This window comes from Monodelphis domestica, chromosome 4, assembly GCF_027887165.1.
Source record: "Monodelphis domestica isolate mMonDom1 chromosome 4, mMonDom1.pri, whole genome shotgun sequence".
Lineage (NCBI taxonomy): Eukaryota > Metazoa > Chordata > Mammalia > Didelphimorphia > Didelphidae > Monodelphis > Monodelphis domestica.
The window spans coordinates 376,717,897-376,731,592 of NC_077230.1; the positions used below are offsets into that span (position 1 = coordinate 376,717,897).

General features: G+C 36.5%; 1 protein-coding gene and 1 non-coding gene across 26 annotated transcripts in view; both read right to left on the reverse strand.

The window, feature by feature from the left end:
- Positions 1–13,696, reverse strand: part of EPB41 (erythrocyte membrane protein band 4.1) — a 216,212-nt gene that overhangs the window by 39,930 nt on the left and 162,586 nt on the right. For 5 of the 25 annotated variants that reach the window (XM_056795391.1, XM_056795405.1, XM_056795401.1 and 2 more), the window contains 4 exons: positions 12,479–12,535; positions 12,272–12,313; positions 11,243–11,305; positions 4,897–5,073 (listed from right to left, as the gene is read on the reverse strand). In XM_056795391.1, the coding sequence (XP_056651369.1) occupies positions 4,897–5,073; positions 11,243–11,305; positions 12,272–12,313; positions 12,479–12,535 (339 nt within the window). Of the gene's footprint in view, positions 1–303; positions 2,146–2,547; positions 2,599–4,896; positions 5,074–11,242; positions 11,306–12,271; positions 12,314–12,478; positions 12,536–13,696 lie in introns of those variants that run through there. The other 20 variants (XM_056795407.1, XM_056795415.1, XM_056795406.1 and 17 more) reach the window with 10 other exon arrangements.
- Positions 5,539–5,597, reverse strand: MIR7310 (microRNA mir-7310). The gene has a single exon (NR_127521.1). It is a non-coding gene; the product is annotated as a microRNA mir-7310 (primary transcript).

Below are 13,696 nucleotides of genomic sequence, written 5' to 3' on the forward strand. Positions count from 1 at the left end.
AAGTTCAACAGTATATTCATTCAGAGAAATGAAACACCTTCATTAATACTTATGAACAGAATTTAAACTAAGCAGGATCTCACAGTAAATGTGAATTCTGTACTATACTGTTTTATATAGAAGAGAACTCTGGAAAAAATAGCCCTGGCTAGAGTTTAAAGGGCAATGGCAGTTTTTTTTCTTCTTTTTTTAAACCATTAACACTCTGTTTATTAAGAGATAGCTCAGATCTCTTCAGTATTCTAGGCAGCAGAAGTAATTTATTCCTGACCATCTCTGAAATATTCAAAAGAAGGCCACAGATGTCAAAAGCCTTTTTATTTTTATATTTTGCAAAAAGGCCATTGTGTACTGGATTGTTTAAATTTCCCCCCAGAAAAGGAGTGGTTATGGATCAGATTTCATTGCTCATTATGTATATTCTTAAGGCTTTTGAATAAATAGAAAGTCAGATTTTTTTTTTTCTTAAACCATGAAGTTCATGTCACATGAATAATTGTTGAAGAACAAGGGAGAATCCCATCAAATGTTTCCATAGAGTACTTACTTTGCTTCATATGAAATCTTAAGAGGGGGGACACCATAGCAATAGTAATCAGGAAAAACATGCAGGCTTAAGAGTTATAGCTCTTGGAAAAAGTACCAACCTGCCATATGCTTTTTATCTGATTTTTCTATGGATTACAAAGACTTGTTTAACGTCAATGCAGAAAAACTGACCTGGCAATCCATTGCCACTCCTTTGCACCCCAAGACATATATTGTACAAAGTGGAACACAGTTTATAAACAAAAGAACAGTGGCGAAAGCCCCTATGACAGTGAGCTCCTGAGAATAGGAGAACAAAGTACAGGAGAAAATGCAGTAGACAGAAGCCAACCAAGGACAAGAGTTCAAGGTTGTGATCTTGAGGTTTCAGGTGAGTACCCTGTTTTCAGGTCACAGAAAGACCAACCACCAAACAGCCAATGCAAGAACCACGAGAAAGGACATCATGAAAGGAATACGAGGAGATGGGAAAGTACTAGAGTAGAGGTGGCACTTTTTGAGGGACTTGTGTTCCTCAGGGATTGGAATAGAAACCTTGGGAAGAGTTTCTTCATTTTCTTGCTGGGGCAAGGCTCTCTCAGTGGATCTCTTTTGCCTTTTTATTTTGTCTTCATCCTGTACTAACAGAGCACGTTCCTGTGTCTGCTTTCGTGGTAGAAGATCAAGAAAGACAGAGAAAGATGAACACAATGACAGATGAAAAATGCTCAAAAATGGTACTTGGGGATGTGCAAAGTATTAACTTGGGTAGATATTTTAGAATCTCTCTGCCAATCCAGGAACTGACCCTAATGAACCACTCATAAAGGCAGCACTCAAGGATCATTCTTGAGGGTTCTGTGGGAGCTGCAGAGCAGTCCTTTCAGAAAATCCACCCAAGAGTTTGAACCATTTCTGTTACACAAGTAGTGCTGATTCCTTTTTAGACAGAGTAAGCAAAACCAGCAAGAAGCATTTTTCTCACCGTCAAGTTATTTGTGTCTTAAATATAAACAATAGAATAAAAAAAAAGATTGTCTTGGAACCAAGAATGTACAGATCAAGCCTAAAAAACTGTAACTTCATTCACTATTGTAATTATTTTTGCTCCAAGAAGCAAACATCTTAATCTTATAAATTTTGAAGGTTCTGCAAAATGAAAAAATAAAATAAAACATTATCTCATGTATCCAAATTTGACTGTGGGCAGTACACAAATAATGTTCAAATCATTGCAATTAATAACACAAACACACAGAGGAAAACATTTTCAGATTGGAAGCTCTTTGATAGTAACTTTTCTCTTTTCACGTGTCTTTTTTCATTTTAGGAACTGACTTCGTAAGCATCACTTTATAAATCAAACACTAACAATATGAAGGGCTATTTGCTACATTATGTAAATGTTTCAATGGAAACTGGTTATCCAGCTAAGAAATATATTCTCCATCTCTGTTCACTGCCATCTAGGGAGAAGCCAGGTGTTATCTAAGACAGGAAAAATTTGGCCCTCAGTTCTCTTAGTTGAGCCAGCCTCCTCTGGTCACTTTGGAAGTTTGACACTGGTTCTTTGCACACCCCTAAGTGATGTGTATCAGGGAGAAAGTAGCTGGGGGACTGATCAGCAAAAATGGGAAGAAAAAAGAAAAGGAAAGAAAGGATGCAAAATTAATGTGAATTTTAAAAGAAAAGAAAACCAAAAGGGAGAGAAAGACAACATAAAAAGAATAGGGTACAATTAAATTCGGTTTCTTCTCTCCGAATACACAGTAACATCCTCATGCAGCTTTCCAACTAGCCATGCACGGATGTAAGCAAACCAAAAGCTATCAAAGCTGCTCTTTGAGCAGGTGTTCAGGAGTTAGGCCAGGAGGCTGGAGGATGTGAGTCTGCTTGTGGAGCCCAAAGAAAAATATTACTCAGCAGGTGCTGTGTTGTTTGGGACAAGGGATTATTTGTTTAGTGCCATGACAAGAGCAAATCCTGCTTTAGCAGCACAAGTTCTAAGAGCAGCTTTACCTCAGGCCCACCAACCTTTTTCTCCGAAGGAAGGACAGAGGCTTTCTTCACCTGGGCATACACAAAGCATGGAAAAGTCAGTTGCCTTGCAATGCACCAAAAGTGGGGAAGAAGATTCCTCAGAAAATGGAACCATCATCCCAAGAGTTAAAAGAAATGGAGAAAATAAATGCCAGAATGGGAAATAATTCCCAGCTTTTTGAAAAGACTGTGGGCTTGAAACCACAGCTGCATTAAGGCACCTGTTTATATAGGACAGTGTCTGCAAATGGCACTGCACCCACTTTAGTCCATACCTCCCTCTCCAACCAACCCTAGCACATCACTCCTCATTGGGGCTTTGAGCCTTCTCAAAGGGCTCCATACACTGCAAAACAAAACCCTATGGGCCTTACAGAGCTATGTTTCCTTGCATTTACAACATAGTAACAATAAGGAAAAGAGCCTCTTGCTGGGTCTTGGGGGCTGCCTGCCCCTAGTGCTGGATTCTGTTGTAGGCTCTCTGTTTACTTCCCCGACACCATCAATGTATACACTACCAAATGCTCAAAGGCCCCTCTAGGTCTGTCAGCATCGCTAAAAAAATCACTTCTTAATGCTCCCCCAAATGGAATTCTGTTCCCCAAGTTACCTCTGAGTCACCAGGAAGGACTGAAGTATGATACGATTCTGGAAATGAGGGGTGATACATAGCAGTTACCTGATACCCATTACCAAAATTCTGAAGGAAAGGTACAGAAGTAGAGAGCATTATAATAACTAGGAACTCTCTCTACTGTTTGGGCAGGGGGTAACTATAACTCTTATGGATGTTAGGCTGCCTCAAACTTTGTGTGGATGTAATATAACTAATTTGAACAAGGGTTGGACTAGTACATGGAAATGCCAGATATCTTTCCAGCAAAGGTGGTGGGGGTTGAGCAGGAGAGGAAGAGGTGCCTGTGGCCAAGGATTCCTAGGAATAAAAAGGCAAATGGAGATGGGTGTGTGTGTGTGTGTGTGTGTGTGTGTGTGTGTGTGTGTGTGTGTGTGTGTGTGTAGGCAGGGTGGTTTGGATACAAAGAGAAGAATGCCTGTGGTCAGCAGCAGTAGTCTGACATTCTTAGGAGCTTTCTACAGAGGCCTTTCATCCTGCTTTGTGGGGACAGTTAAACAGATAGAGAATGCTAGACTTGTAAGGGCCCATAGAGATTGGCCAATACAACTTGTTTTAGAGGATTGTTTGTCTAACTCTGCCATACAGCTCTATCATATGGCTTTAGTCTGGAAATAGCTTGTATGGGCTAATATTTTATTCAGTTCTAGATAGTAACATTTAGATCATTGCTCCTATATTATTTTTTTAAAAATCAGTCTTTAGCTAAATGATCATTCTTAATTAGGATTACTGCTATCTTTTTGTGGGGAAAAAAGACATCATTTTGAAAGTGTTAAATGTTTGATGAACTGAATTACAATCTTTCCTTCTGCATCATTATGACTCATTATATAAATGATAAATTTGTAGAGAATAAAGATTTTAAAATGAGTCTCTGGGTCAGTGACTTGCATTGCTCAAGGTAACCTTCAAAAGATTCTCATCATATTGAGAACTGGGTGTAGAATTTCTAAATTAGGCAATGGCATTAGTAATAGAATTGAGGACAGTCCCTGCAGAGTCTCTTTAAACTCCTTCATTTGTGGCACAAAAAATCTAAGAAAACCACAAAAATGTAAGATTACTCTAGACAAAGATTTATTCTAAATTTTAATAGCATTTTCCCAAAAATGACATGCAGCAATCTAGACCTGGTGTTCAGCAATCTCTGAAGCATAAGGCCTCGTTTATTAATAAAATTGTGGATATTAGTCCCCAAAGTCACCAGATTATTCAGAAAAGTAAAACATGGCTAAAAATATCTCTTCTTCCAGTCCTTTTCAATTCTGAACCTGTTAATATCAGCCTTATGTACAAGGTACAATGCCCTGTATTCATTAACAACAAACATCTGTTAAATATCTATTATAATAGATATTTAACAGATGTTTGTTGTTAATGAATTAATCTCATTTTTTCTTTCTTGTATTTAACCATTTTTCTGCCTTATATTCACTAAAAAAAGGCCAAGCTAACAATATTCTGGTAAAAAGAGATTTTTCAATGTGCAGTCAATTGCTAAGCCTGGCATTGCTTCTTAAGAGTCCATTTGCAGGGCCTATAAAACTCAAAAGTGTTCACCAAAAAATACCTCAAAGCTGTAACAACATCATGGGACACAGAACATTTTATCTACACTCCTCTTTCCATTTGAGAATGTGGCAAAATCTCATTCTCCCCTGTGTCCAGACACCTTATCCCATAGTACTCACTCCTTCTCCAGAGGGGATCTGCCCATTGAGGTTTAGCGTCCGGAAGGGGGAGTGAGTTGATAGGCGCTTGTCCCATTCGCTGGGCCGAGGCTCTGGGACAGACTCCATGAAACTCTTCTTGAGCTCACTAATGCTTGCATGGTGCTTCCTGATCTCTTCCTGGGTCTTGTCTAAATCCTACAGTTGATGAAACAAAGGAGCAAAACAATAAGCACTTGAGAATGAAACCAGACCAAGAACAGCCCATTGGAAACAGTGGGCCTTGGCAGAAAACACACCACATCCAGGAGATAGGTTGCCAAATCCATAGTTGCTCTAAAACTGAAAATATACCACTGGAGTATGCTGCCTTGTTTTCTTTTCTTTTCTTAAAAAAACAAAACAAAACAAGGCACTCAGAAGCAGATAAGCATCATGGTCAGAGGGCATCTTTGAACAATTTGATGAGATCAGAGATGCTACCAAGAGGATTCATTAATCTGGGAAAATTAGGCTAGGATGACTGCTAAGGTCCCCTCCAATATTAAGATTCTATGATTTGTCAAATACCCATAAATAGTTCATTTCTTTATTGATTGTTTCCATCTCTCCTTTCTCTTATGATGCCCTGATACTGGAGAGAAGATATATCCAGCTCTCTATCACCTAATCCAAATAATGCGGATGGTTTCTCAATTTACTCACCCTCATTCTGGATTAGGCGACACTGAACTGGTTTAAATTCAGCCCAGGTGGGATGAAGATGATAAAAGGAAAGGAGACTTCTGAAGGCTGCTTTAACAAAGAACCAAGATCCCACAACAAAGAGTGATATTCATTTTTTATCAGGAAGGTTGGCATTTTTGGGCTCTCTGAATTTCTAACCATTTCCCTACACTCTCAAAAGTGGCTATAGTAATTCAAGGTATGCCTTTGGTTACTTATTCTTTAAAATTATTTTTATTTTTCAAATAAGTTGAATTCCATTTTCTCTAATATGTTATAAAGATCACCACAGTAATTCTCAATGCTAACCTTCATTCTAGGTTCCTGTTAACCCTTGAAAAATGATTTAGTTATAACAGATACTGCATATAATAGTTTGTCTACTTGAGTTATTGTTCATATGATACTGAAGAATTCTTTACCAATTATCTCCACTAATTTTTTCATCAGTTCCCGATGCAATTCAAAAGAAAGAGCTTAATCTAATAACTTCCTGTGGATGAGGGTGTGACTAATAAAGTCTACCTAAAACTTTGTGCCTCCTGGACAAGTTAGGGGGAAGTAGGAAAAAGCTCATTGATTCTAGCTATGAATTCTGTATAACTAGAGGCAGGGAACAAATATTAGAAGGAATATTCTCAATAGAGAATTGCACAAGATCTAATAGTTATTTGAAGTGAGAAAGGAAGCTAATTTTAAAATTCTTATCATTATGGGGGCAATTAGGTGTTTCAGTGTATTGAAAGCCAGGCCTAGAGACAAGAGGTCTTGGGTTCAAAACTGACCTCTGATACTTCTTAGCTGTGTGACCTTGGGCAGGTCATCTAAACCCCACTGCCTAGCCCTTACCACTCTTCTGTCTTGGAACCAATAATAATATTGACTCTAAGACAGAAGGTAAGGGCTTAAAAATTATATCATTGTATCCCAAGCAAAAAACACAATGTTTTGTACAAAACAGGTGTTTAAATGGAATTGAAAGTTAAGAAAATTTTATGACTTTGGGGGAGGGGCTGACACTCAGGTACAGGAACTAAGAAGGGATATAAAAAATGGTCTCAAAATAAAGTCAGTTCTCCAAAGGCAGCACTTTTCAGAAATATTTGGGTGCTACTTCTTGAAGACAAGACTTCCAATGCTCCCTACTTTTCTCTGAAAAGAACCTAAAAGATCCACACTTGGGTTCAAAATACTTTGGAGGTTCTAAATATTTAGTAGCTGCTAAAAATCCCCTAAAGTTATTTGTGAGCATAACTGTGAACTCAAGAAAAAATGGATGTTAACTCTATCTCCTGATTTACTGCACGTTTCAGGATTGCCTTTGATTTGGCTCCCTTAAAAAAAGACTCTTTTTACTAAAGAAATAGAATTCATTTAAAACCAAATTTGTCTGAAGTCCTTTTTAGAGTTTGTATTAAATTTTTTTTTTCATCAAAATCAATACTATAGGGAAATTAGCATGGAAGTAGAAGAGAATTTTTAAAAAACCCTAATTTTGATTCTGGATTTGAAGGTTACTTACTAAACTCCAATTGCTATTCAATCTATTTGCCAACTTACTTATATAAGACTTGAATGAACTATGAATAATTGCTTTAAGATCAACCAAAGAAAAGGCTGACCCAAGAGAGGAGATCCTGTACCTTGTTCCTCAGAGTATTTCCTGCATGCTGCGATAAAATATGAGCATTTCTCTTGCATACAAGTTTCACCACTGAAAAGTGACAGTTGGAGCTTTTGTTTCAGCAGAGGGTAAAAGGGACATGTTTACTAGCTAAGGGAAAGCATGAACAAGCTGAAGCTCAGTAAGAATGTAACACCTTATGACCTGGTTCCTGCTTAGAAATTAAGTGCATGAAGAAGTTGAAAAATGAAAGTAAAGAACAACTTTTTTAAAAATCAGAAATATTTAGGTGGTGAACAGAAAAAAGCCCAAAATCCAACAAAAGAAAAACACCAATCAAATCAGAGTTGATAATAGAAGCCCTTTAATAATTGAGAATGGTGATTTGACATATATCCATCCTGCCAAGCTTGTAACACTGTTTGGGTTATGAGGGCTATCAGTGAAAGCATGAAATGGAAAGATAATCGTTTTGAGCTTGATTTCTGGCTATTAAATAACTCGTCTATAATCTTGGGCAATATATAATCTTCCTGGACCTCAGTATTTGCATCTGTTTGATGAGAGGGTTGGGAGAACTCTTAAGGTTCTTCCATATTTAACTCTATGCTATGGAGCTAATGGAATATTAGTGAGGTTAGCTAGTCCTCTAAGAAACTACGGGGTGGAGGGAGAAGGAATATAGTAGAGATTTAGTAACAAGGAACAAACTTTGGAGGCAATCATTTCAAATATACTTATGGTGTGCACTTGCTTTGGAAGATAAGGATATAAGAGACAAAAGGATTTAAAAGTGAACCTGACCTTGTTTATGTCAGAATAAGATTACCAAGTGGGAGCAATACCTTGATATGACAGATAATTCGTGAGATATTCCCCTGGAAGAGGGAAAACTTTCTCTTTAGAGGAAGCATTAAGAAATAATCAGCTACTTTTCCTCAGCAATCCAAAGATTAGACAATTTTATTGATGTCTCCAATCTCATGATTTCAGCAACAATCAAACCACAAAGTTTTATTAAATAGAAATGCTTTCAAAAGGTGGTTAGTAGTTTCTATTTTCAAACACACATTTAGGAATATCCTCTTGTGGCTATCAATGAAATTCTAAAAGGAGGGGAAAAAAGCATATCACACACAGGAACACTGTCAATCTCAGAAGTCACAACACACGCTATGGAACACAGGGCAAATATATGATTGGTACTGTAGGCTCATGTTGGGGGTGGGATGGAGGAAAACCATCCCAGGAGGGCTTCTTCTACTCAAGGGTGGCCTAGTTAAGAAATACATTTTTATTTGAAATTACCAGATGATACACTAAGAGGAAAATGCAATTTTGTTATTATTAACCTCTGGAGCCTGAATTTCTAACTCACTCCTAAGTATGTAGAGATGGGCTGGTTTGAACTCAGTGAGCCATTTAAAGTTTGAAATGCTCCACATGAAATTTTGAGTCATCCCTGGCCCACAGGACTCTCATTCCAATTTATTTGCAAGAACTGAAAGAGCAAAGGATTGCTTTTCTCAGTCCCTCCCTAAATCTGACAGATTACTATTTGGAGGGTACCATCAACAAAAGAAAAAATCAAGATGAATGAATTAAAATTCTGTAAAAAATAGACTAGAATGCAGGACTACAATCCCCACAAGCCTTTGCTCCACTTCCCCAGAATGCCTTGTAATCTCACCTGGGCAGAGATCAAGAAGGTATTTAAGCTGATTCAAAGGCTTTTGAGGGCTCTCTTGGGTATTTGGACTTCTGTTTTGGGGCAGATGTGGCTTTTTTTCATAATGTAGGTGAGGTTGTGTCTAGGCCTCTCTATGGCCTGGACACGTGTCTCTTATCCTGTATTTTCTTAAATCCTTAATCTTCAATAAACCTCTAAAAAATATAATACTCCTGGCAGAGAGAAACTAATTTCTACCTGCCTCAGATGCCTCAGTCTCCCCATATTCCCTAAATTTTAATCTTTACAATTCTTAATGGATGGTTTCTGAGAATTATATGGAGTAGAGCTGAGACATGAAGCCTATTCTGCTGGATATTAAAAATGCACACAGAGCTGGCAAAGGGGAAGGGAGTAATTCAACAATTTGAAATTTATAGTTGCTATCTGGAGGCAAGTGGCTTTCTCACTTTTCAAAAGAAGAAACAGCCAGGCAAGGCTAAATGAACTGACAGTGGCCATATATTAAGCCAGTGGCAGATTTAAGGATGAATTCTCATTCCTTTCAACAGCTTACAATTTAATTTGATCTTAGAATAGTGCTGAATGAAAACTAGTATTTAATATATGCTTTTGGAATAACTGATTCATCAGCCTATACTTCCCCAAATTTGAAGAAAGGTAGTGATTTCACTTGCTCAGACATTACAATTCCTTTTTTTCCCAGAACTCTGTTAACTGCATTCATTCCACACTCTCAATAGTTATGATTTAGATCAATGCTTTAGTCATTTGTCTGCAAGTTTTAATATTCTGCTCAACACTGTCTTAGTTCATAGATTCTCAAGGCACAAGAACTGCATCTAGCTTACTCCCTACAACACAATGTCATGTTAGGAATAATATCTGTTTCTTTAGTCATAGGATCAGGGTATCTTAGGTTAGAAAGAGACCATGACAGATTATTTAATATCTTCCCTCAGTAAGAACTAGGACATTCCAGGAAGCATATTATGGCTCAACATGAAGAAAAACTTCTTAACAACTAAAGCTTTCCAACAATGGAATGGGTTGCCTCAATAGGTAGTCAATTTTCTTTCACCAGACATCTTAATAATCTAATAGCTCAATGATCACTGTCATGTCATAGAAAAGATTCAGGTTTCAGGTGAGGGGGGAGTGAGGTCTATTCCTACTTGGACTTATAGAAAATACTCAAACATAGAAAACATCTAAAATTATATTTAATTTAAAAATTCTTACAGAGAAGGATGAAGAAACTGTTACAGCGATCCATCCCAATACTTAAGGAAACTTTACAATAGGAAATTCTTTACATTTAAGTTAAACCCTTGATACTAGAGCTAAACAATTCTTTTTGCTTTCAGGGGATCACAGCTTCTACTTAAGAGTCCTTCAAATGTTTGAAGACAATTAAAGTATCCTTATAGAGAGTGAATCAGGGGTCTTAATAGCTGATTCATTTTACTTTTTGGTTTCATAGCCCCCCCCCCCAATTTAAGCCTAATTGTGCAAATCTAGAATTGGATATAGTACATTAGAAGGAGGTCTGACCAATGCTGGGAATAATGCATTAGTTCTTCATTCCTATATTACTTTCTACATATCATTGTACCCTCATTTGTTTTTTCTGTCTTTTTTTTTTAAGATGGCAGTATGTTAAGTATAAAAGAAAGAACTTTGGTCTTGGTAGTCAGAAAACATACAACCCTCTCTACCTCAGTTTCCTCATGGGCCAAATGGAGGTAATGATAAGTTCACAATCTGCCTTACCAAGCTATTTTAAGGAACAAATGGGGGAAGTATTAAGTAAATGAGTTCTTAGTCTTCCTTCTTTTGGAAGGACACTATAAATTTTAGTAAGATCATCTGAACTCTGATCCTATATTTCAATGTACTTAATATAGTTTCAATCTGTCCATCTTACCACTGCCCTATCTCTTCCATATTGTCTCAGGCTAGCAGATGAAAATAAACCAACTTTTATTTGGGACTTGTGCTCATATTGGGGAAAATTCAGTTGACTTTGAGGAGCAAAATGAAATCCCTAGGAGTAAGTGAATGGCTAACCAGTCCCCCATTTGAAATGGAGGTAGTCCCAATCATATATTTTTCAGATAAGTATGACAGATGAAAACTAAAAAAGCAGAAGAGATGATTGCAAATATTCATGTTGTATCAACATGCAAAAGCATTTTTAAATCTAAAATTTTCTCATGCAAGAGCATGCAAAACCAAATGCAGGATAGGAGGAAGAAAAAGAGGCCAGCAAAGAATGCAGAAGGTTCCAGGCAACCAACTGAAATTAACTTCAAGTTCATACAAACCTCCAACATTAAATTGCTATGTCTGATATAAATGTTTTCACCATCTAGTCTCTTTGTTTTTTTCTGTGAAAATGAAAGGGGGAAAAAAACAGAAAAGCACAAAAAATTAAAATGTTGTTCTTGCGGGAAAAAATTGCAAATTGGCAAATCAAAAAATGGTTTAAAACCAAATATCTGGGACACAGCATATGGCACACAACATGGAATGGTCATGGAAACACAAGGACAAATGAAGAAACAATTACCACCAAAAAATGGATGAACTTGTTCATGAATGATGGAAGAATTTGGTGATTTCATTTAAACAAACAGTGCTCCTTGTTTTATTGGCTTCTGACACATCAAATACATGTTTCCCATTCACACTCATAAAGATCTTTCAAATGTTGAGAAAATGAAAGTAATTTTAAAAGCTTTGAAGTTCTGTGTGGATACATACTCAGAAAGATTCTTGATTCTTTTTCAACATCAGGTTGCAAGATTGGTAACAAGCTACATGGCAAGCACCTCTAATGCTTTGTATGAGGCAGATTTATATTTGTCATTCAATATTTCTCATGAGTAAATTATTATATTTATATGTCATTAAGAATTATATATGTCATTCAATATTTCTCCTGAGAAAAAATTTATTTACCTTGCTTATATCAGATGGGTAAAATAAGGCAAAGGAAGGAGAGGTAAATAAAACCACAATTTCTGACATGCAATGAAATTGCTGCCTTGATGCTGATTTTGACAAATTTGAATAAAATGCTGTTAATAATAAAAAAGCATTTTTGTAACTTCACCAATAAATGTGACTAGCTGACACATTTCATGAAAAGGTGAATGAAGGATAGTTTTTCCTTTGCTCTCCACTGCTGATCACTGTTCATGTAAGATTTCATCCCAAAAATGAGGTAAGGACAGCCCTCAAATAACAAACAAGAAGCCAATGAAAAGAATGGACCATTGTCTCTTTAATGCACTTGAGGTGAGCATGGGCAAAGTGGTAATGTTGCTCTGTGAAATTGAAAAGTGTCTAACCTTCCTCATTCTTATCAGATCTTCTGTTTTTTCTGCAGGTTGCTGTTTTGCAGTAATTAAAAAAAAAAGAAATGATAAAAAGTTGGCTCATTGAAATTTGCTTGGACCTTCATTTTACAACCTTAAAAAAAAGGAAAAAAAAAGATGGAGGGGGAAACGGGTAGGAAAAAAAATTAAAAGGAGCATGGAGCGGCTGTCAGCACGAACCTGGATTTGGTCACCATTTATGGTGGGTGGTGTGACCTCGATGTGGGTTTTTTCCACCTACATTTAAGAAATAAAGTGGCAAAACATTTCAGGTTAGTGGGCTTTTCAGGAACGGCTTTGTTTCAACACACAAGCTGAATATTTTAACTGGTTGCAAAACAATTGAATATATAATTGTCACAAAGTCTTGAAAAAGGTCTTATTAAGTAAGAGAGGGACTCACTCACTTCCCACAGCTTTCTGTCAGTTCACTTTCTCACCTTTGAAGCCAAAACAGTAATTTAGAAAACAGATTTAGAAAAAAAGGAATTTGGGTAATTATTCCATTTAGTTTGAGCATATTTAAGTGAGTTTTTTTAAAGGAAACAGACTATTAGTAATTACCAAAAATCAAGGCCTTAATCAAATTGCCATTGTCTTTGTAGCATTGACTTTATGTTTCTTTGGGTAATCTGAAAGCACTTCAGAAAATATATTTTTTAAATCATCTCACAGGTTTAAAAAATTGAGTCATAGCATATATTGTATTTCAGAGAGACAAATAATTCACACTTACACTTAACACACACACATACAATATGATTTAAAACAAAAGAGGAAGTACAAAATTTTTGCTAGCTAACCAATTTTCAAAAATCCACAACTGTACCTCAGCTATATCAAATCATAAAATTTACCAACCTAAAATGGACACTATGACTACACCTAATTTTCATTTTTAAATAAGCACACTGAGAAGTTACCTACAGCACTAAAAATAACATCAATGAAAATATATACTGTAAATAGTCAGTAATATTGATTATTAGGTCACAAAAACCTATGTGCTTAACGAAAGGGGTGTAATTCATAGGGTCATAGATCTAGAGCTGGGAAGACCTTCTGCATTCTCTAGTTCAGCTGTCTCACTTTACAGATGAGAAAACTGAGATCTGGAGTTTATGTGCTGGATTAATTCTAGTTGTTATTTACTATCTATGTGGCCTTAGACAACTTAACCTCATTTTGTTGCACTAGAATATCTCTAAAGGTCCCTTGAAGCTCTCAACTTATGATTCACAGCATGCTGTCATACAAGTAAATTGCTTTTGCTGTTATTACTATTGTGGTTGTTATTGTTAGCTATTCATTTGAACGTCCAAATTATTTGTGCATATTTGAATAATTTATAGCTTTTGCCTTAAAATTTCCTCTAATGTATAGAAGAAAAGTAGATTT